This window comes from Oryzias latipes, chromosome 14, assembly GCF_002234675.1.
Source record: "Oryzias latipes chromosome 14, ASM223467v1".
In the NCBI taxonomy this organism is placed as follows: Eukaryota; Metazoa; Chordata; class Actinopteri; order Beloniformes; family Adrianichthyidae; genus Oryzias; species Oryzias latipes.
Genome location: NC_019872.2, coordinates 9,411,153 through 9,435,592, shown reverse-complemented (window position 1 = coordinate 9,435,592; position 24,440 = coordinate 9,411,153). Strand labels below are relative to the sequence as shown.

Sequence of the window (24,440 nt, the reverse complement as noted above, 5' to 3'; positions counted from 1 at the left end):
TTTTTGTAAAAATAGAATATAAAAATTCAGAAGTTTTTTTTTCTTACGTATAACAATAGTAAATTGCTGATGAATACAAATAGTAGGGATTAAATATTACCGGTACTTTTCTGCCGGTAGACTGAACATTAATTGGCAAATAATAAAGCTGGCATATTAAATAGAACCCAATCTAAAAATAAATGAATATTTTACATCACTTCACTCAAATTGTTGAACATTATTCTTTAACTACTTCCTAATACATTGTGTAACTTTGATAATTAAGTTGATAACCAAGAGCTTCCCAGTGTAAGCCCTCCTTCAGTTTGTGTTTTCTGCCATCCAAGGATAAATGCAGGATTTAAACTCTATCACCTCTAAAGGTCCGACTCATTTAGTCATTTATCTTTTCCGAGTATTGACAGAGCAGTCAGGGAGTCTGAACAAACCACAAGGATTCTCACATAAGTCTCAGGCTTCTGTTTCTGCATATGTTAAATTAAAAAAGGAAGTGAGGAGATGATAAGGAATCCCAGGGAGAAAATAAAGCACTCAGCGAGAGTGGAAGAAGGGATATTGGAGCCTTGGGAGAGTAAATGAAAGAATGTACCTTCCGGACTGAGTGTAAATGATGTTGTTAAACAGGCTTGCTCTAAAAACTCTGTTTATTTTCGGGTGAATTACAGAAGTGATGAAGCTGATAAGACGCTTAATCCAAGTTGGACTGGAAGATGTTATGTTGAAAATAAGACATTTTGGACAAATACAATCTGTTTTGTAAAAAAAAATAGCTTTTGATGCATTAGTGAAATGGGCACCAACTCCAACTATCACTAAGCCAGCACAATACACCGCAAATTTATCGTTATCCCAAAATCCAGCTCTGCAATATGCATATCGCAAAAGACGGCGATTATCGCAATAAATCATAAACCTTAAATGTGTTAAAACAGTCTCATGGCAGCTTGAAGCATTTAACAAATCAAATAAATCCCTTTCATTTGACCAATCGGATGGACACTTTCAGGTTGTTGTCCAATCAGATGCAGCCCTATTATCTTAGATGTTTGTCATCTATGTCGACGAGGGTCATTTGGAGTATAATTTTTGAACTGTTGCAATGAAATGGGAATGGTTATTTGGTTATTTTGCTATTTGTTTATATACTGCAAATTATGTCGTTATCGCAATTTTAATCTCTAATACCGCAAATCGTGTTTTCCTCATATCGCGCAGCCTTAACTATCACTGTTGTTTTCATTATGTTGGAAATATTGTTTTATCTGGTTTATTTCATGATGCTGTCGGGTTTTGTGCACACCTCTCCTCCGTAGGTGTATTACATCTCAAAGGCCACACTGAAGGTGGCAAACAAACAGTACAGCACACTAAAGAACGACTACGAGATGACCCTCCATGCTCATTCATCAATTGTGCCGTGTGAGGACAACCAGAGCATCCCCACGATGAACTGCAACTTTGTGCAGATAGAAGAGCTGGAAAACCGCGACAAAGACGCCATCATAGGTAAGAGTCGGGGCTTATCAGCCTAACTCTGGTTCCACCCACGATAAACTCAAATGATTCATTTTGAGCTCAGTATGCTTGATTGCAAGAAAAACTGGAAAAGGCAAAATTTTCACAAGAAAAGCTGTATCTGAGAATCAAGTTTTTGCAGTCAAAGACATTGTTAACAAGCCAGATGCCATCAGCCTGGGATGTGTCAAACAATCAGCAATCTGGGGTGAGTTTTCTGACAACAAAAAAGACTTTGAATTTTGTTAGCAACCAGTGAAAGGAAAGTGTGAAGGATGGAATATAAAGTCAATTCTCAGAAAGTCAGATGCAAACTCCAATAATGTGCTGCAAGTGGTGTGTGAGCCTGCAGAAATGGAGAAGCAGCGCAAATCAACGTCTCCCGGTGAGGGAGCTGTCAGAAATGGCTTTCAGGAAACCACCCTTATTTTTTCTTTTATTATAAACACAAAAACTATTTTTTGTGGGGTTTTTTTTGTAAACATAGTTTTTCGTGTGTCTTTGTAGTCAAGTTTTGACTGGAGGGATACAGGAATCACTACACCACAATGCAGCCTGTCGTTACAATCACAGCAAGTGAAGTCACTGAAACACTGTAGGGCGTTGCATTCCAGCATGCAGAGTGTGTCTGTGCTGGTCACCGAGGAGCAAAGTTACATGTCCTGTGTGTCAACGCCCCCCCCCCCCCCCCCCCCCCCGGTCTCTCTACCCCTTTGTTAAATGGGGGATTATAACATGGTAATGAGAACCGTCAGCCTGTTCCTGTGGTGATAATGGAGTTCATGGGTGGATGACATCGTCTCAATCATAATGGAATTAAGAGGAGCTGAGAGAGCACAGACAGGAGCTCCGTTCACGCAGCCCCCCCCCCCCCCCACCACCACCACCACCATCCCCCTCTGTAACCCCCTCTGAATTTCATCACGCCATAACAGAGTTATTATTTGCCACCTCCATTGCTCCTTCTTCAGTCAGCTCTGCAACAACTAGCAATTCAACAAGTCGCATTCATCAGTCGGCAGATATTTTCCCCAGATGTTCCAGGTGTTGAAGTTCACAGTGAAGTCCTTTTTTAGCTTTGGTTTGTGTTGATCATTACTATTGAACAGCGCGATGTGATGTAATCGGTGCGCCTTGTTTTTTTGTTAAGTTCTTCAACCACTGTGGGAAAACACATTTAAAAAAAAAAAAGTCTGGCTCAGTCAATTTTCATCACATTGTATTGACAGCAGTCCTAATATTTTGAGGCAACTTAAAGTAAATTATGCAGCACAAATAATGCCTCGGCTGCACGGTGGTTAGCACTCTTACCTCACACCAAGACGGGTTCAAATCCAAGCTCCGACCTTTCTGTGTGGAGTTTTCCCGCTGTCCTTGAGCATTTGTGGGTTTTCTGGCACTCCTGCTTCCTCCCACAGTCCAGTGGGTAAGGGACACCTAAAATTGTTACTTAGGCGTGAATGTGAGTGTGTGTATGGCTGTGTGACCGTGTGGCCTTTTGATGATACGTAGTGGGTGTTCCCCGCTTTTGCCCTTCAGTAGCTGGATAGGCTCCAGCTGGATAGGCTCCAGCATCAGTGTGATCCTGAACAGGAATAAGTCTGTTTAAAGGATGGATGAATTAATACATCAGAAGATTCCAACCACTAACTGTATCCTAAAGCTTCATTTTGTTTATACATTTTGTGAAAAAGATGCTGTTTTTCAAGGGACAACTTTAAAACAGTTTGACAAACCAGACATTTGTAGAAGTTTTCTTTAGAGTGAATTCCTGTAAATGATCTATGTGTGTGTGTGAGGGTTTGTTTTAGTTAAAAACATGTCTAAATTGAAGAAGTTAAGTTTCCCCTACTTTATCGTTTATTGCTTTAGAAAATAGTAAATGTATTTTATTTGGGAGTAAAAGTTACATTGAAGCCACTAATGCACTGTTTGTTCTTTAATCAGCTCTGTATGTCCCACATAGACTCTTACTGAAATGCATTGCAGACCAGACCTTCAGGTCGTACAGTGAGACAGCAGCTGCTCTTCAGTAAAGCAATCCTGAATGAAGTGTTAAGACCCTGAACATGACAGGAAACATAAATTAGAAATAAAAGTGTTTGTTGGGATTTGGAAAAGGGCACAAACTTACTTGGCCCGCTGTGACATTTATGTCACTCTGCTGTGAATTGGTAATACTAGATAGTCGACAGCTCTCTGATGTCTTTAATATTTACCCCTTTTGATGGGATAACACTTCTTATTAAATGTATTATTACCTAGGGGCATATTTACGCTCACGGTATGCAAAGAATGTTGAAAAGGCGCTCCCTCTTTGCCCTTTAAAGCGGCGCGCTTTTGTTTACCTGCATTTATCAGCCATCTGTGGAAGTGGAACGACTCTTTGTCTGCTTGTAGATGTAATCGGGATTTGCAAAAAAGCGGAGGATGTGTCCCGCATCACCACCAAGAACAGCAGAGAAGTCTCCAAGAGGGCCCTCCACCTGATCGACTCATCCGGCAAGGAGGTTACAGCCACACTGTGGGGGGAAGAGGTGAGGAGAAGAATCTCACCCTCTCACATTTATGTACACAGGAATTTGTCACATCTTTGCAGATGTGTTTATTGATGGCTTATGGGAATGGGTTTGCCTGAGTTTCATAGTTTGAATTTGACTAGTTGGTATCACTCTGTTGACCTTCAGAAAACTAGAAACCCAGATTTGAGACAGCGGGCTAAATAAGTCCCAATTGTTCTTCTCTAAGCTCATTCGATCTGCAAAAGCTAATCCTGCTTCTTTGCCGCAGTCTGAAAATGACTTTCAAATTAACTTGTATTTTGTCTAATTATAAAAGCAAACTATTGCACTCATTAGTTTCAGATGTCTGCAAGCCTCAGACAGACTAAACATGTTAGAGCCTTTACCATGACTGCTTTCGCTACCGCATTTCCCATCTCCTAAATTAGCATCTTTGACTTTTGTTTTTGTTTGTTTGTTTTTCTCCAGGCGGAGAAGTTTGACGGCTCGGGGCAGCCTGTTGTTGCCATCAAAGGAGCTCGCTTGTCTGATTTCGGAGGCAGATCTCTCTCAGCTCTGTTCAGTTCAACGATTATGGTCAACCCAGACATACCAGAAGCCTTTAGGCTGAGGGCCTGGTGAGTCACCCTGACATGAAGCCGTACACCAACGATCACACACATCAGTAATCACTTTTCCAGTCAGTTGAAGATGAATTTTATAGTCTCACCAGCTCTTCCCCGCAATTTCATAACAATACAAACTGTGTCCGAACAGTTTTTAATAAGCTAGTTTGTTATTGTGCACGAAAAACATAACACTTGGACTCACTCACGCACACTAACAAGCATACCTCAGTGCACAGCCCTGATTGTCACGTTTCAGGAGACGGATGGCATGTGCTTCATGATTCTCAGCAGGACTCCAGACAGGGTTGGATGGAGGGAGTAAAAGAGGCAAAACAGGGATTTTTCTTCTAGTTCTGAAGCACTGCTGTGCATGCTCAAATTCATGTCAAGTCCTATCAAATTGGACTTTTTATTAGAAGTTCCTGAGTAAGGATTTTGAATTATTACTAATTTATTCATAAAGGCTGCTCCCAAGGCTGGTCACTGGTAAAATATAAATGCCCTGCGCTTTTTTATTTCCACACTAGAGGATGTCTCAAAAAGAAGATTTAACACATTCATGGCCTCAGCAGGCATCAGTAAAGAAAAGAAAAAGAAGTCTGCTTGTTGTTTCCCGTAGGCAACATCAGTTTAACTCCTACAGCTGGTAATGCCTGCTTCACTAACTTTTATAATTTTTTTTTAATTTAGGCTCCACCAACAAAATGTTTGATATTTTTTGTGTTTTCTTGTAAAAAAAGGAAGACAAAAAAGGACAATTTCCAATCTAATCTTGTTCATAATTATCTCAAGAAAACATCTCACCCTGATGTAAAAGAAGATCAATAAGCAAAAATAAAGGACAGTCTTCTTTTCATCACTGCTTTAATTCTCCTCTAATTCCTTTCTTTTCTGCCTGTTTGATGTGTTTGTTTACAGGCTGATGCAAGTTTTTCTCTAAATAGATGAACATTTTTTGAGTCTTATCTTTACACAAAAATAATTGCTGTTTTAATTGTTCTTGTGGCAACGCGATGATATTAAATATTGAGTTATTTGAACTAGACACGTGAAAGGATGAATCCAGAAGATGCTTTGATCTGATTTCTCAGGCAGAATGCAGAGCAGGAGATGTACTGATGAACTTAGATTTTCAGAGAATAATAATAAGGTAGATAAGTAAACAGACGCAGTTAAATTAGAAAACGGGACTGGCGAGCTCTGTACAAGAAGGCCAGAATCTATGTAAATAGGAAAACGGATTGATGATGGAATGCAGTCGTCGATGATATAGATCCACATGAAATCAAATATGTTCAAGGATAATGATCTGATTGCTGCAGATCCGTTTGGGGAATACGCAGGTTTTCAGCCGTGCTTGATATGCGCTCTGTTGATGATAACTATCACTGCAGAGTTCTTTCTTCAGAAGAAAATAATCCCCTAAAATCTCACTCAAAAATGTATTTGCACTGTCTTTCTTTTCAATGGTCTGTGTATTATATTACCTCACGCTCAGAGCAGCGTTGAAACCTTTCCATTTGTAAAATGAAAACATGTGTAAAAGTGAATTGTGTTTTGTGTTTGCATGCTTCACTGTCATGTTTGATTATGTCCGCCACAGGTATGACCGGGAAGGCTATGCTGTCAATAGTCAGTCCCTCACAGAGAGGAGGTCAACCAACAGCGGGTCAAGGATGAACTGGAAAACACTGAGCGACGTTAAGAACGAAAACATGGGGCATGAGGATAAGGTGCGTTGAAAGAGATCATGAGAGCATCATTTTGAAAGAATAGCTTATTGTTGCTTCTCTATCGTTGTTGTGACTACTATCAACTATCAATCCAAGTATTTAAGAAAGGGGGAAAAAAGCTCTCCAAACAAAATTCCTGTTATTGCTTTTCACACCAAAACCTTAGAGATTTATAAGCCAAAAAAGAGAAAGTTGACACTTATAAGATGGCAATGACAACAATAGAATCCCAAAGCATTATTTAATGCTATGGCTTTAAAGTCAGTTTTTCTTAAGAATTCTCACAGGAACACTGTAAGTGATATTTCAGTTCTTGTAGTAAAGGTGGGATGTCCAACTCTGGCTACTTAGCATGTTATTAGTGTAAAGATAAGTATCCACATTCCATGGTAAATTTGGAGCCAACCAAAAAGTACCAATCGTTGCAGCTCCTCAAATGAACACTGGAAGCTGGTTTTAGCAATCACCCATTAACTTCAATGCTAGTTTTTAATGAGCTGCCTTGATTGTAACAGAGCTCAAATGTAAACATTATTGGGGGTGGTTGTAATTGGTAAGTGGTAGGACCAATGGGTACGCTCAGAAAAACTCTACTTTGTCCCATCAATCACCCATTTATTATGTCCCCACTGCCATTCAGGAATCTATGGGTATTATTTGTCCTTTAAATGCATGTCTCTGTGTTTAAAAAGTTCTACATGCCTCCTTTTTTCTGTTTAAGTTTTTCACTTTAACTAAAAGTTTGTTTTTCACATTCATAAGAGAAATTAATTGACTTCAATAGACATTTCAGACAGTAAAAAAAACGATCTGGATTTAAAAAAATACATCAATGGAATAAGTTTTAGAAAATGCAGCATTGATTCATTAGACCCAATCAATCAAACTTTTAAATGAAATTGTAGCTTTAATTCTGTATTTATCAAAGCTTCAGCTTTTATCACTTATGTGACAACTGGTTTTCTTAATCAAGAAAAAATAAATTGGTTTGAATGGAAACTTGCAAAAAATTCTATATTTAACAAATCAAGTTTTTTTTTAATTATGATATTGATTCAAACTAAAAACTTTTGAAATGCAGTAGAATCAACTCAGCCTTTTGGCAGTTCTACCAAACTCTAAAAACAACCCTTTTTTTCCCCACTGAAGAACTGCCACCTGTTTTAAATCAAAGAGCATGTCAGAGAAAACAGAAGGAATTTGCATTTCCAATCCTAACTTCCATTTGAGACGTTAAAAAAGCCGTTTTCCTGAAATAAGAGTGGAATTACAAAGCCATAGGTTAAATTAGGTTAAGCCACTCATTGAGGGATCAGCATTTAATCAGGTGAGAATTAGACCTCATCAGATTTTACTCTTAAATTCTTGGTTGGTTTCTCTGAGAATCTAGCTCTGAAGCATAATGATGTGAGAAAGAAAATCTCTCTCGCTAGGTCACTTACCTTCTTTTTGAAGAAGCATAAAAGAGCCTCTGCATGGATGATGCAACTGCATTGTAGATTTAGTGCAACAAGGTTGATAGCAGGGAATCATTCTGTTGCTGGAAGATGAGCAAAGATGGTTTGGGTCCACAGTTTTACCTGAAAGCACCTGAGACCGAATTGACAGAAAGATCCATCGTGCTGACAACCTTCAGCATCAAAAGCACACCGATTGCTTATTCCACCTTTTGTATGAAAGGAAGCTTCATGTTTTTCTAACATCTCCTGAATTCAACTCATTTACCTCTCCATGGGAGACTATCAGCAGGTGTTGGGAAAGTAGAGAATCACAGTTGTAGGTGCTAACACTGAAGACGAGATAAGACAGGCAAGCAGCATCATGAGGTATTTGTTACAGAGAGAATCAGGACGGCATCCAAATCTATCAAAAAATTCAACAATTAAGTAAGTTGCGATTTTCTAAATAATTTGGTCGAGGGTGCAACTTATATGTTTTTTTTTTAAATAAAACAACCGCATGTTCGTTATGTGGTTATCTCAATAATTGCTCATATGTTGCGCTAATATACTAGATTTCTCCTGTTTTATGAAGCTAAATAAGCTTCAATGTGTTACGGTAGTGAGGCGTACAAATATTTAATCTACTATTTATCTATTTTGTTATAATGATTTGCCTTTCAAGATGAGTTGTCCTTTTTGGTGCCAGATTTTGTAAAAAAAAAAAAAAAAGGTCCCCCAAAAGTGTCTTTATTATGCATATTTTGGCTGCTGCGACTACTCTGGAGCCACTTCTAGTCCAGAAAATATGGTAATGTGTTAGCTTGAATGCTGCTTTCGCTTGCTGTGAGTTTATGGGTTTGCTGTGCCAACTTGTTTTAGCTATTGGAGGGAAATATTGCCACTTATTGAAGGTCTTCTGCAGGATACTATTAAAAGATCAATGAAGAAAGTCCTGTTTTAGTATCACTGCATGGCATTATCATGTTTGAGCCAGAATAATCTAAATAGTATTTGCCAGTCCTTAAATTTTCCATCTAATGAATCTAATGGAAATTTCGAATTATGCTGTGGAGGAAGCCTGTAGGCCACAACTCCTAAAGAGAAGATGGGGGTGGTGACGCCTCAGAACAAAAGCATGGCAGTACTTCTTCAACTTGAAGTCACTGGCATCCTTGCGTGAAAGCATGCAGGGATCAAAGCTGCAAGAAACACAGGAGGGAAAAAAGAAACAGCAATATTTCAAAGAGATGACAGTAAATTCAGAGGCTGATTGTAAGATGAAGAAGTTTTTATTTAAGCAATTCTCACTTTTTTTTCTTGAAAGATGGGTACACAGGGTGGAAGTGAGATTAGTGGACCCCCCCAACTGTTTGTATAATTGAATAGTTCAAGGGGGTTTCTGTCATTGGCTGCGAGGCCACAGCTCAGGCTAGAACAATGGGGATCTAAATCTCTGGCTTCAAGTTTTAAAGGATTTCATTTGACATTGACCTGTTTGCCTTCATTGGCTCCCTGTTTGGAGGGGATGAGGAAGGAAAGAGGCTAAGGGGGGTATAGATGTGCATGGTATTTCTAATTAGCGTCGCACGTGCGTGTGTGTTGAGTCGTTGGACAACATTTAGGTTGGCATGTGCAGCAACGTCAATTGTTTGAAGGGGAGTTTTACTTGGTTGCCCTTCCACATACTAAATTTAATTGCATTTAGGTGCCAGAAGGTGACACGAGGATTTGGTGCGATAAGAATGAGAACTGCTGTGTGTGCGAGCCTTTTTGCATACTTTCTTGCATGCATGTTTCTTACTGTTTTGCTGCGTTTTAGTCATGCAGCTTTTAGTATGCTCTCTTCTGTGTTGTTAGGTTTAAGGCTTGCCCCTGGGCTTCCATGTACATACATACAGATAGAGAGAAACCAAAAACAGCAGATTGGAAGAGATGATGTGAAATTAATTGTAAGGGAATTGCCCCGGTCCAGAACTCTCTGACCTCAGATTTACATAAACAGCAGCATCTGCTGTCACCAGAAACCTTAAACAAAATCCACTCTTCACCCACATCCACCCTCCTACGACCACGTCCTCCCCACCTCTCCAGCCTTTGAGCACAACAATCTGCTCGGGCCTGCGAAATGTGATGAGACAGGCACGAGGACAGAAACAAGGGGAGCATTGCTAACGGGGGAAATTCTCCTAATTAAAAAAAAAGCTTCTCGCTAAGTGTTTGAGAAGGGTTCTTGCTGTGTGGCATGAGTACTCAGTAGTTGGGAGAACAGATTATGAGGATGTGAGTCAGTCGTAGTGTGCTAGAGGAAGAAAAAAAGTGTCACAGGGCTCTTTGTCTGATAGTACATGTGTAGGTTGTATGCATGGAGTGGGTATCATCGCTCTTGAAAGAAATAGAAGGAAACCCAAAATAAGGCTTTTTCTTAAAAGTGTTGCATGTACATTGACAAAAAATCCCTCATCAGTGAGGGGACGTCACTGTGAGTAATCAGGAGACGTCCCCTTAGTGCCCTACCCGCCAATTTTAACCGCACCCCCCTTAGTACACACACCCCTCCCCCCTCAATATATACATCCCAACATAAACACACACACATGCACACACACACTCTCTCAAACACACATGCACGCACACACATTTTGCAAAGAAGGTGGGACCTAGGACCATCTGTCCCCTGCCTCTTCCCTGGTGGGGGGTACGGGCCCCTTTGCAACGGCGGCTGTGTCCCCGGGGTGCTGGCTTCCTGGGCCCGGCGGTGCTCTCTCCGCGCGGTGGGGGGGTTCACATTACATCTGAGCCGGGGGTGTTCGTGTCCCTGGGGGGTGGGTTCTGGTCCTTGCTCCTGAGTGCTGGGCCCCGCCAAATTTCCAACTGTGGCCGAGCCTGGTCGGGCCATATTTACAACACCCCTTGTGGGCCCTCTTTTTTCCCCGGGGTTCCCCCCTTCTGGGCGGGGGCGGCGGGCCCCTGCCTCGCTCCTACCTGGACCAACCGTGGGCCGGGCGGGTGGCTGCCTGGAGTGCGGAGTGGGTCTCCCTTGGGGGGTCCTGGCCCGTACCTGGGGTTGGGGCGGGGGGATGCCCGGAACTCCTGGGTGGTGGTGGGGTGCTCGTCTGGGGCTGTGGGCGTCCTTCTCCAGTGGGGCCCTGCTTTGGGTTCTCCCGGCGCGGCGGGGGGGCTGATCTCCTGGTTGGGCTGGGGCGGCGCCCTCTTTCCCTCCGTGCCTCCCTGCTCTCTGGCTCTGGGGGCCTTGCGGCGGCCCTGCTGGCCCTGGCCTGGGTGGCGGGCTTGGTCGCCCGGGCGGCGGTTGTTCCCTGCCGGTTCCCGTGTGGCGTTGGGGGGAATCCGGCTGCCGCTGCTGGTGCGGTGGGGGTCTTGGGGTGGGGATGGCTGGGCACTCTCCCTCCTTCTTTTCACGTTCCACCATCCATTTTAGAAGAACATAAACACTCACCTGAGCACAGGTGTTAGCTCAACAGACTGAATGACTGAAATATTTCACACTAGTTGGTTTTAAGGCATAAGTATGCGTGTGAACACTATCTGTTTTGTGTACATGTCGACAGGTGGACATTTTTGCAACTAACAGGTGTGTTTATAACATTTGAGTGTGTGTGTGGACAGGCTCCGCCCTTTTTTTTTTGTTGTTTTTTTTTTACATTTGAACCTTACCATAATGATTAACAACCAGTAAACTTGTTGCTTTATGCTGCTTCATGGTCTTATCCCCCTTCCCCTCCTATTATCACCCCCTACCCCCCCTCTCTCTAACGTCCCTCTCTCTTCTTCCCCTCTTTCCTTTTCCGTCCGGTCCAACACCAAAGATTTTCAGACATGTTTGAAATTAATAAAGTTTGGCCTCAATTACAAAAGGGGTTTATTCAGACATACCTTTGGTTTGTCTGAAGATTAATAACCCCTCTTGTTAAAGTAAAATATGTCCAACCCAAGAGGCCCTCAGCTCTCATCTGTCTGCCTAGCTGTTGGACAGGACAAGTTAAAAAAAAAACAAAAAAAAAAAAAAAAAAAAATCCCTCATCAGCCTTATAAGATGATTTTAACTTTTGACACGTGTTAATGGACAAAATTGGTCTTATTAGTTGATGGTAATTATTTATTAGTTGATGACAAGATAACCGAGACAAAGATAACACTTCATACACATTTCCAATGACACAATGATTTGAACTAATTTAATTTAATTTAATCCACCCAATATCGTTGGGTAAGGGTCAAACAATTATTCATGATAAAAGATCATTGGATAACTTTAAAAGTGATTAATTTCCCAAGTTAGATCATAAACCTTTTAGTTTTTTAAATGAGCAGTAAACCATTCAGTGTTTTATCTCAGAACCGCCTTGTGTTACGTAAAAGCTGCACCGGGCAAATAAAAATAATCTCATCAAACCTGGCACCTTCTGTCAAACTATTGCCTTCAAGTCAGTCCAACCGCTCCATGCTTCCTGTCTGCACATCTCTATTTGACTTCCAAACAATCTTGGAATAGTTTACAAAGAGCGGAGAGGGAGCCTGAGAATTCTTTGCATAATAGATGCAATGTGAGATAAAGCTGCAGCACACTGAATGTGCTAATAGTCTCAACACTGACTACTATACAAGGTTAAGAAGAGCAAAACTTGCACAGCACACATGGGGTGAGCTAAACTTTTGTGTTGTGAATTTGAATGAATGGAATCTTATTAAAGTGTCTGGATGCTGATGTCATGTAAACATATTTTTAACACCTTTGGTGGTAGAACCCATACTGCCAAAGTTGACAGCTGAAAAGCTGCTTTCCTGTTGTGAAAGCTGTGGAGGCTATAAACATTCAAAAAATACAGTATTTCGGAAGTGGATATGTGTTTTCTAAATGCACTGTACTGTTGTAGAATGTTGATTTATTGTCAGCAGTTCCCAATTTTTTTAGGTGTTTAAAAAAAGAAGTTTCGAAACTGTGCCAGCCGACTATTTAGTCATAACAGCAAATGTTTTGGGAAGAAAAATTATTTAGACAGTTTCTATCAGTTTTCCTGCTTTTATGAACAGGAAAAATGTCCCCAAAAATGTATCTCATCGGATATATTTTTAATCAACAGCCTGAAAAGTAATCAAATTCAATCAAACTTTATTTATAAAGGACTTTTAGTACTGCAGTTAGGTGGAGTGCTTTATAGACTTAAAACAATAAAAAATAAAATTATAAAACACACAGAAAACCTTCAACCCTGGAACCCCCCACAAGCCAAATAATGAGAGATAATATTATATGACCAAAACTCGAAATAGAACTTTAAATGGAAACCCAGCCAGATTAAAGCTGGAGATCACAATAAAATAGCATATTTTGATGTTTTTTTTATATTTGGATCTTAGTTTCTAAAGACACTGATTTACTGTCTAAAAGTGAAACAATTCGTGAAAACAAATTCATGGTCAGATTAAAGTTGATTCGAACCTAAAAAAGAATCCTGCATGCGTATAATCCTTCGACAAACCTGAGTATTGTTCACAACTAATGAGTATGCAGGCTCATTTCTGTAAATGTGCACATCTGTATGCAGAAATATGTCTTAAATATTACCACCAGACAGGCTAAGTATTTGTTTTTCATGAGCCATTCTTGCTTGTAAATTAGGTGTTAAGCAATATTAGTGCCATGAAGATTGAGGTTAATGTAAAATCATATCAGTTATTTCCTGGTAATTGTTTACTCCATGATCAATCAGAGGAATTCACTCTTTTTTGCATTTAGCTATTAAAATGAGAAGTGTTTCTGTTTCATCAACAAAGGTACTTATCTGTGAGGAACGTCTTCAGCTAAATGTCTTTATTGTGTTAGTGTTTTTTTTAACAGCAAATTAAAAGGTGACTTGATTTTGTGGCCCGTGATCCCTCTTTTTTCATTAGCCTTCTAACATTTCTGTCTCTCTGCAGGCGGAGTATTTCAGCTGTTTGGCCACAGTGGTGTACATGCGTAAGGAGAATTGTCTGTACCAGGCCTGCCCATCTGCAGACTGCAACAAAAAGGTCATCATCCAGCATAATGGCCTGTACCGCTGTGAGAAGTGTAACAGAGAGTTTTCAGACTTCAAATACAGATTCTTACTCTCCGTAAGTGAAGAGATCTACTTTAACACATTCATGTCTAGCAAGCTGCGGTCCCCACTGATCGCATAAACACAATCAGACTGAAAATGTATCTCCTGCCCACAACTCTTCCCTGTATATCTGTCTGTCTTAGGCCAACTTGGCAGACTTTGGGGATAACCAGTGGGTGACATGCTTCCAGGAGACAGCTGAGGTCCTGTTAGGTCACAGTGCACAGACGCTGGGACAGCTCAGAGAAACGGTGAGGCTCACACGCAAATTCTGCTGCAGACTCCTAATTTTTCTAGGAAGTCTTTCCAGTCATGAATTATTTCTGGTAAAGTGCTTCTTCCAGACCTTGTTCTTATTTTGTGTGGGTCTGTTTCAAAGGATGAGGCTGCATTTGATGAAGTCTTCCAGAAGGCCAACTTCAGAACTCACATCTTTAAAAACCGAGTCAAGCTGGAGACGTACAACGTAAGTAGCTGCAATCAGTAGTACAATGGGCTTTGATGCAATGCAATACAAGAATTGCAAGTATAAAATTGGGGGAATTTAATGACACATAATAATAGATCATTGGCCTGCTGGCAGATCCCCTGTCTTGTCTTTATTTTTGAAGAAATTTCCCAGCAGGCATTTTATTTTCCTCAAACTAAAACAATGACACAGGAAAAATATATTTGTTATAGGAGCCAGGACTACAAGCAAGACGCACTGTTTTCAGAGCTGTTAAATGGTCTCATTTAGATCTAATTTTGTAATGAAAAACAAAATAAAACACTAAAGAGCAATGAAACAGAGAAGTGAAATGTTTCTCACATACTGGTACGTCTTATTTATCATATTATGTATCTGTCAGGGGTTTACATTACCTGATAATTTCTGAAACAGTTTAGTGCTTCTGTGCTCATCAGCCTGCATGTCCTGCATAGATTTATAAAAGGCAACTTGTCACCTATTATCTATCAGCAAACTGCAGTCCAAAGCATAAAAGGCCACCAACCAGGACACATAAATGCTGCATAATCACAACAAACTGTGAGTCACGCAACATGAATCAAAATCATTTCCATTTGTGTCTGTGACAAGAGAGTTGTTCCTCCGCCAATGCTCTTAGAAAACAAATACAACTGTGATTCCATTTCTCTTAATTAGGTTCTAATTAGCATTTAGCTATTGTCTGTCTAAGCCTAATTAGTTTAATTATTCAGTGGCTAATTTGCTACTGGGGCACATACTCTAGAGCCTGAGAAGTGATTGAGATGTGGTGTGAGCTGCGTCGTGACCTTAAAAAAAACCTTCAAGCAACATTATGCAGAGTTTTCAAGATTTTCTATAGTGAGGAAAATGATCTGAAACCATTGCAGGAAAGAAACTGCAATTAATATTTGCAGACACCCAACATGATGTGCAGCTGTAGTCAGATTTGTGTGAAATGGGATGAACCTATATATAAGTTAAAGAATGCTTGCTGTAAATTCTTACAAAGAAAGCTTCTAAGAGTTGATTACTGTGGCCACAGCCAAGCACAAAATATAAAACTTTATCTTCGCTTGATGAGTGAGGGTAAAACAGTCACGTTTGTTTTCTAATATAATGTTTTTAATATTAGTATTGGAACCTTTTTATATGTAAAACCAGTTCTTATTCTAGGGCAGTCATTAGACAGGTGATGTTCTTTATGTGGTATTGGCTGAAAACGTATCACTTACTGAAAAAAGCTATAGTTTTTTAACCATCAAGCCTGCCTTTATAGAAAAATATGAACTATTTTTGTATATATTTTCCTGATGTGAAATAGGTCAAAAGATAGAAATTCCAGTTCTTAACTTCAGTTTCTATTTTTCTTCTACTAAGTTGACACAAATAGTATTTGATACTTTATTTTTGGGGGATTGTTCCTCCTTTTATTAATGGGTTCTGGGTTTTAATAAAAGGAACAGTTTGATCCTTTCACAGCTTTATCAAGTTAGTTGTGTTTTTAGAATTAAAACTGAGGATTGAAACTTACATAAAACAACAATTCTAAGGATCTTTTAATTGATTGATTTAATGTAGCTAAATTAAAATTAAAGTCAAAATTGCTGTCAAAACAACTACCAAAAAAAGTGAAAGATGAAATTGCCCTGTCGTGTGTTGTTAAAGTGAAACCCCACAAAAGGAGCAAGTAAAATTGATCTTAAGACTTTGACACGCAAGACACCTGTCAACACATTCACCAGAAGCTGTTTACAGCATTCAGATTGTTTATTGAGAAGCAATACCGTCAAACAGCAATACTGTTTTTGCTTAATCCTTCAGAACAAGTCTGATCCGAACAGAAATGTGTGTGCACCTGTTCTCTGCTAGAGGGCCTCAGACGTATGCATGCATGTATGTGTGCGTGGGTAAAAGTACATCTGTCTGTCTTAAGGGAATACATACTTTTTGTCTCATTGAATGCATTACTGTCAGAGGAGACCTGCTTTTTATGCTGCATTTTCACAGGCAGGTCATTGAGAGCCAACTACACACTTAACTCTGTCACTTTAGATCATCCACCAAGCAGACTGGAAGCAGACTCTGCCAACATCATGTTCATCTGTCGAACTATGTGAGGGAATGGTTTCAGAAACTCAAATTCCATTTGCATAATGGCTTTGTACTTTAATACATTGACGTCTTCCAGTTACTTTCTTCTTCAGGGTGTAACTGAGGTTCAATACAAACTCAGTAGGTGAACACAAATATGCAGACTAAATTTTCTCCTATAATCATGTAAAACTTTAAATGTAAATTGTGCTATCATTTGTGTGATAAACAGCTTTTTAAGACCTACTCCAATGAAAATTTTATTTTGGGTGTTTTAACAGTCTTGTAGCATTTTTCTCACTATATAGTACATATAAAAAATTATTTAGGATTAAAACTGCATTCCTGAGTATTTCTTTATGGAAATGGTGGTAAATCACGAGCTGGTGAAAAACAGCCATTTGAATCATCCTTCCAATTGCGGATGAGTTGCATGGTTATCTTGGCAATGTTTTATGCCGGATGCCCTTCCTGACGCAACCCTCTCAATTTAGCCGGGCTTGGGACCGGCACAGAAGTAGAGAAGGGAAACAGGGAGCACCCTGGTTTCACGGACGGAAGGTGCCGTAAACCAGCACGAGCTAAACCGGCTCCCTGCATAAAAATAACATAATCATAATTAAAGGACCACTATTTACAAATAGATCAAAAGTTGATTGGAGTCGGACTTTAAAGCTTATAAATCATTATATGTTCAAATATTAGTGGAAGTTTGGATTTTGCTTCAAAAAACTCTGCACATCACAATGGGATGGTGTTGTGTGCAGCTTCATTATCACTGTTTCTCTGCATGCATCCTTAGTCCTGTAATCAAATATTTAGCACAGAGTAGCCTGCCATTAATTCTCTTTGAGGTCATGTTTTCAGTCTGTGGACTGAACAGTTGTGTGTTGCACCAGTGTTTGTTCTCGTTTTGTCATTATCGCATTCTCCAAGTCTTGTTTCTTCTAAGAGGAAAACAATTGTCGGCTTTAGCAGGTGAAATGTGCTTTGAGAGCTGAGAAGTGCTTTTTTTGTCTGAAGTGTGAGAGCAATAATAGTCAAAGCACATTAAATCAACGCTACCTCTTTTTAACAGCAGCCTGTCGGAAAACTATTACTTTCAAATAAGTTGTCACATTTTGTGAAGTGGAAGTTGACAGCTCCCGCTTTGTTACTTAATTCCTCCTGCAGTTTTCAGGTGGATGCAAATTAAAATCACTAATAGAAGTGTGAAATCAACAATGACATTTAGGCAGACGTTGAATTCTTCCGGCTTGTTGCTGAGTCACTAATTGATTTAAGAACTGTCATTAATTGAATCCTACCAGTGTTATCACAGGCATTTTGTAGCTGTGCCTCGATTAAAAAAGAAAACACACATTTTAATAATTTGGTAGTTAGTGGTATCTAGTTGTAAATTGTTTGTAGCAAAAAAACAAAATTAAATCAAGTTTGAAAAAGACAAGAATGTCTTTTTCTGTCACTTAAAAGAACTGGCCTTACTTCAGCTTCAAAAAGGAAAAACATTAGCTTTCACATTTTTCTACCCTGACAAATTGAATTCATTATCGAGTTATTTGGAGTTCATAACACCTTTGACCCCAGTGAGGTCACTTCCAGACTAAAGTTTGTTTATTCTGTGTATATATTCAAGTCAGGTCAGATCATCCCCTCCTGAGTTTCTTCATCATGTAGAATCATTGACTGTATATGAGAAATGGACTAAGTGACCCCCTCGCAAAAAGGACGTACCTGCTGACTAGCAGGAAGCCAAAATCCCATAGACTTCTATTGAGAAGCAGGCAGCCATTGTATTTGTCAGAATAACCGTTCTTGCTCTACTTCCTTTTTTAAAATGTTCTTGCTAATCCAAATTTTTTTCTTGATATTTTTCTTTAGTGCAAGTTATTCAAGTTGTAAACTGGCCAATCGGTTGCCTCAATAAAAGTATGTGGTCCTACGTCAAGTGTTAAAAACCTTAACAGATTCTCCCGAGCACGATTCAAGTTGTAGGGGTGTGGCCCTCCAACAAGCTCATTCCTGATTGGCGACCAATCGGACAAATCACTGCTTACTGGCATTGTTTGGCTCCAAAATGGCGTCTGCCGTATTATGAAAAAATGTCAGCTCAATTGACTTCATTTTGTTGGAGCTGAAAGTAAACCAATTTCTTTTGGTGACGTCACATATCTTCAGTCCAGATCTCAAATACAATGTATAGAATTGAATGTATAGAGTCTTGTTTTATTCTCTCCCTCTTTTCAATCAGTCTTAAAAAAAAACCGAATAAAGTTCCATTAAAGAGATAACATGGTTACGCTTTTGGGTTTGTTTTTAGAAAGGTGATGAACAAATGAGTAGAATAATCAATTTCATGGTTTCACCTTTTTCTCTCTAAAATGCAGAACATTAATGATGAAATCTAAATCAGAGATTGGGTAAAAAAAGGGGAGGAAAGATGAGCTTTTAGGGGTCCATTTAATGGGCAGAAAAATACCCCTTTTGATTTTCTGTCCTCAGGTGTTTCATTCTCATGCGCACAAACTAAAGGTCTAAATTATACTGTCATTACCCTCTCAGAGGGCTCAAAGGGGAAGCTTTGTCATTGGGGACTGTACCACCATGTGTGTAAGCATGTTCTATATAGAATGAATATATATATATATTTAGTTTTATATATATTCATATATATATATATGTTCAGTTTCTAGCCTATATATATAGGCTAGAAACTGAAAAGTACTGGAAAAGTATATGGGAGAAAGAGACAGCACATAACAGCAATCCCCAGTGGGTGGTCTCTCTGAGAACAGAACATAGCAACCTCCCTGAACAGAATCCTGTAACCATCACAGTGGCAGACATCCAAGAAAGAGTCTCAAGAATGAAGAACTGAACAGCACCGGGGCCTGACATGATACAGGCCTACTGGCTAAAGAAACTCACCGCACTCCACGAGCGCCTGGCAGCACAAATGAACCAGCTGCTAAGAGATGGGACTCACCCCAAATGGCTAACGGAAGGGCAAACAGTGGTAATTCAAGGATCCCTCAAAGGGTGCAGTCCCATAGCATAACCTGCTTTCTGCAATACCCCCCAGGTCTGAACCACCTCAGCCAAATAATCAACAAGACTGGCTATGGATACCGACTCAGAAATGGGCCCAATATCAGTCATCTCCCCTACATGGATGACATCAAGCTAAATGCTAAGAGTGAGCGTGACATTGACTCCCTTATCTACACCACCAGGATCTAGAGTACTGACATTGGGATGTCATTCGGGATCGAGAAATGTAACCGGATGGTGACAAAGAGAGGCAAGGTAGTCCACACAGGAGGGGTCTCACTCCCAGAAGGAACAATAGCAGACATTGAGGACAGTTACAAGTACCTTGGAATTCCGCTGGCAAATGGCAACCTGGAGCAGGCAACAAGGAAACCTGCAACAGCCAAATACCTCCAACGGGTAAGGCAAGTCCTGAGAAGCCAGCACAATGGCAAGAACAAGACCCGGGCAATAAACAGCTACGCACTGCCACTTAACAGGAGTTCCTGCAGGAATAATAAGATGGCCAACGGAAGAGATACAAACCACGGATCTTAAGACACGAAAGCTCCTCACCATGCATGGAGGGTTCCATCCCAAATCCAGCACCCTAAGACTGTATGCTAGCCGCAAGGAAGGAGGCAGAGGACTAGTCAGCATGAAAGCCACTATCCAAGGTGAAACATCCAAGATGCATGAGTACATCAAGCTCAAGGCCCCAACTGACAATGTGCTCAGTGAATGTCTCAGGCAATGGAGAGCAGAGAATACAGTGCTGGAGGACAGATCCTCATGGGAGGACCAACCCCTGCATGGGATGTACCACCGGACCATAACTGAAGTGGCTGATATCAAGAAGTCCTACCAATAGCTAGAAAGGGCTGGCCTACAGGACAGCACTGAAGCACTCATCCTGGCAGCTCATGAACAAGCCCTGAGCACCAGATCGATAGAGGCTCAGATCTACCACACCAGACAAGACCCAAGTTGTAGGCTGTGCAAAGTGGCGCCTGTGGTAATTGAAGCACTCGGGGCAGTAACCCCCAAGCTGGAGGAGTGGCTACAACAGATACCTGGAAAGACCTCAGACCTCTCAGTCCAGAAAAGCGCAGTGGTAGGAACAGCTAAGATACTGCGCAGGACCCTCAAGCTCCCACGCCTCTGATAGAGGCCCCGAGCTTATGTGAGAAACCACCCGCGGAAGGCTGAGAGGATAGACCTTTGGACACACCTTCTCATTCAAATGAATGGGAAGGTGTGTCCAAACAAATATTCACATTTATTACGTTTTTACTTCGACAAATGGGTAACGTCATATTTGCCGTTAAAAAAGAATTAAATAGTGAGCCTGTGTCAAGTAGAAAAAGGTATCAGTATTTATCTATAATGAACAAGTTTGTAATTACTCTGTTTTTATTCTTTGTTCTCAATATTAAAGTATTTTAAATAAAAAACAGCTCTGCTAGGCTTTCATTCCGGTCAAAACACCTGAAATCAACTGCACAGTGAAATCCGCTGGGCTTAGAGGTGTTAACTGTGTAAAAAACAAAACAAAGACTGGTCTGGGTTTCATTCTCACCCATTCGTTCATACCATGTGTTAAACCATTATTAGAGCAGTGACCTCCATAAAAAAATCCCAGCTGGCAGCTGAAGCTAAACCCCACTCTAGTTTTTCCTCTAAATCCAGCTTCCAATGTCAGAGGGCAGACTTTAGACAGAGTATTTTGAGCATTTTGATGTGATGGTTGATTCCAGACCTTTTTTTTTTTTCTTTCTCAGGATGAAAGTCGAGTGAAGGTGACAGTGATGGAAGTCCTGCCGGTTGACCACAGAGAATACAGCAGGAGGCTTCTCAGTAACATTCGCAGATTGGCTTGCTGAGCTCTGTCCCAGTCATCCAAACGGCTGCCATGTAATTACACATCTTTGGCGAGTTTCTGGTATTTTCTCACTGCAAGATAACATCATATCTGAGTGATGCCGTGGAGGAGCAGTCAGTGACTCATGGGAATTATTGGCAGCCAAACAAAGGCTAATATGTAGCTGTTCATAGTCTTAAGGAGGCTTTGAGGGAAACTTAGTGGGAATGGCTTTAATGTGTGACATATTTACATTTTGAGTTCTATTTAGATTGTCATGTTGTTTCATTGTTTTATGCATCCTGGCCCAACCAAAAAATAAAAGAGTGTATGAAGTGGATGTGTGTTGTGCTTTTACATAATGGCTACAAATCCCTTTCTGATGCAGTAACTGAATTTAAATGTTGTTGAATTTAAACAATGTAGCCAAGGTGAATATGAGCCAAGTTTGATTTATGTTTGAAAGAAATCATCAGTATTTTACTGCCTTCAAGCAAAGGAGAAGTATTAAAATATAGATAGCCTGTGATACGATCTATAATATGATTTGCATAATTTTTTGTTAAGGCAAATTGCATGTGTTGGCTCTAATATTAATATTCATATTTTTTTGGCCTTTGTCAATCATTGCAGGGGTCAGATTTTTAGACTGCAGTTGTTTATAGATTAGGGTAACATTCCATCCGTCCATCTTCTTCTACCTACACAGGCCAGATCGTTGGGGGGAAACGTCTAAAGATCCCCAGACTTCTCTCTCCACAGCCACTTCCTCCATCTCTGCTCAGGGAACGCCTTGGGTTCCTAAAACTTCAGCAAAACCCTGCCAGATATAGTCCCCCCAGCGCATCCTTGAGCTTCCCCAGGACCTCCGAGGATATCCCCTCAGGGAGGCGTCCAGGCTTCAGAAGACACGCCTGTGCTACCTCTACTGGCTTTTCTCAATGCATGTGAGCAGTGGTTTCACTACAAGCTTCTGCAGGCAACTAAGCTCCTCACCCTATCTCTGAGGGAGCGCTCAACCACCTTGCAGATGAAAACTAGTTTCAGCTGGGATCTTGTGCTTTTGGTCATGACCCAAAGCTCATTATCATAGCTGAGGGTATCAACATTTATTGACTAGTAGGTCAAAAGCTTTGCCTTTGACTGTCCCCCCAACCACAGCTGGATGAAGCTCGTCTGCTGGACTTTATATATGTAGTTGTAGATTTAGATAAGTTAATTTTTCTCTAAGAGTTCTGGTAAATCGCCTGTCCGTCCTGGGGGAGGATCCCTCCTTCATGTGGGCACCCCTGAGGTTTCTTTGTTTTTTCCGGAATCCGTTTTTTTAGGAGTTTTTCCTTGCCGCGAAGGGGGGTCTAAGGGCAGGGATGCCAGTATAGCTTAGTCAGTTTGTTAGTTCATTTTAGTATTTTCCTATTTGAACTCTTTGTATTTGTGATCCTTTTGAGTTCATGGTTTACTTCGAAGCCCATCGAGACGACTGTTGTTGTGATTTTGGGCTATACAAATAAAATTGAATTGAATTGAATATTGCTGAGCTGCTTCTTCAGACTGGTTCAGCTGCACCTATCCACCTGTCGATATTGCGCTCCAATCTACTTTCTCTCATGAACAAGACCTTAAGATATTCAAAGCCTCCATTTGAAACAAGAATTTTTGAGGTAGACTAGCCCCCCATGTCAAGAAAGAAGGCCTCAGAATGGGAATGCTGCTTCTCATTCCTGCCTTTTTACACTGAACTACAAACTGCTTTAGTGCTCACTCCAGGTCCTGGAAATTCTGTTCTTAAAAATTATGAATAAAATCGATGACAAAGGTCATCCCTGTCAGACTCTGACAAACACTGGGAACAGGCTTCACTCACTGCTGGCAATGCAGACCAATCTCCTGCTCTGGTTGTACAGAGATCAGACTGGCCTTACTAAGAGTCATGAATCAACACAAACCAACTGTATTTTCTTTACTATGGGCAACTCCGGAATAGAGGAGTGTCCAACTACACAACAAATTGAGAGTCCAAGCTGTGTGTAGAGGGAAGCACCACAATCTCCAGTCGATACGACTCGACTGAGTTCAGGCTCCTTCACACTCTGCAAGGTGATATTCCATGTTGTGATGGAAGGAGTCCAATTCCATGGATTGAGCTACCAAGTATCCACCTTGGTGGTCTCATGTAGTGTCATGAGCTGGGACTGGTGGGGGTCACATTGTAGCAGACAAGCCAATAGGCAGTCCCTTATGAGTTCCAGTGTTATCAATGCAATGGAGTGTAATCAGTTTTGATTTCATGTATACAGCCATAAGGAGGTTTTGAACCTCTCCTAACCTGGCCTGTCACAGTCTGGAGTATTAAGAAATAGTTATAAAAAAAGTTTATACAGTTAGGACCATAAATATTTGGACAGAGACAGATTCTTTGTAATTTAGTTTCTGTACATTACCACAGTGAATTTTAAATAAAACAACTCAGATGTCATTGAAGTGCAAACTTTCAGCTTTTATTCCATGGGTTGAACAAAAAGATTGCATAAAAATGTGAAAAACTAAAGCATTTTTTAAACATAATCCCTTCATTTCATGGGCTCGTAAGTAATTGGACAATTGATATAACTGAAAACAAAATGTTCATTACTAATATTTGGTTGAAAAGCCTTTGTTGGCAATGACAGCCTGAAGTCTTGAAGTCATGGACATCACCAGATGCTGGGTTTTCTCCTTCTGAATGCTCTGCCAGGCCTTTACTGCAGCGGCTTTCAGTTGCTGTTTGTTTGTGGGCCTTTCTGTCTGACGTTTAGTCTTCAACAAGTGAAATGCATGCTCAATTGGGTTAAGATCAGGTGACTGACTTGGCCATTCAAGAATATTCCACTTCTTTGCTTTAATAAACTCCTGAGTTGCTTTGGCTGTTTGTTTGGGGTCGTTGTCCATCTGTATTATGAAACGCCGCCCAATCAGTTTGGCTGCATTCACCTGGATCTGCACAGACAGTATGTCTCTGAACACCTCAGAATTCATTGGGCTGCTTCTGTCCTGTGTCACGTCATCAATAACACTAGTGTCCC

General features: G+C 40.5%; 1 protein-coding gene across 2 annotated transcripts in view; it reads left to right on the top strand.

Annotated features, from left to right (window-relative positions):
* The window catches only part of LOC101164493 (replication protein A 70 kDa DNA-binding subunit), a 38,718-nt gene extending 17,000 nt beyond the window's left edge, over positions 1-21,718 (top strand). Inside the window, exons 10-17 of one of the 2 annotated variants that reach the window (XM_004076188.4) lie at positions 1,317-1,509; positions 3,919-4,055; positions 4,509-4,657; positions 6,252-6,381; positions 13,761-13,937; positions 14,068-14,175; positions 14,304-14,390; positions 21,299-21,718. In XM_004076188.4, coding sequence (XP_004076236.1) covers positions 1,317-1,509; positions 3,919-4,055; positions 4,509-4,657; positions 6,252-6,381; positions 13,761-13,937; positions 14,068-14,175; positions 14,304-14,390; positions 21,299-21,400 — 1,083 coding nt within the window. In that variant the 3' untranslated portion in view covers positions 21,401-21,718. The remainder of the gene's footprint in view (positions 1-1,316; positions 1,510-3,918; positions 4,056-4,508; positions 4,658-6,251; positions 6,382-13,760; positions 13,938-14,067; positions 14,176-14,303; positions 14,391-21,298) is intronic. The other variant, XM_023962834.1, reaches the window with a different exon arrangement.
* Positions 21,719-24,440: the final 2,722 nt, after the last annotated feature.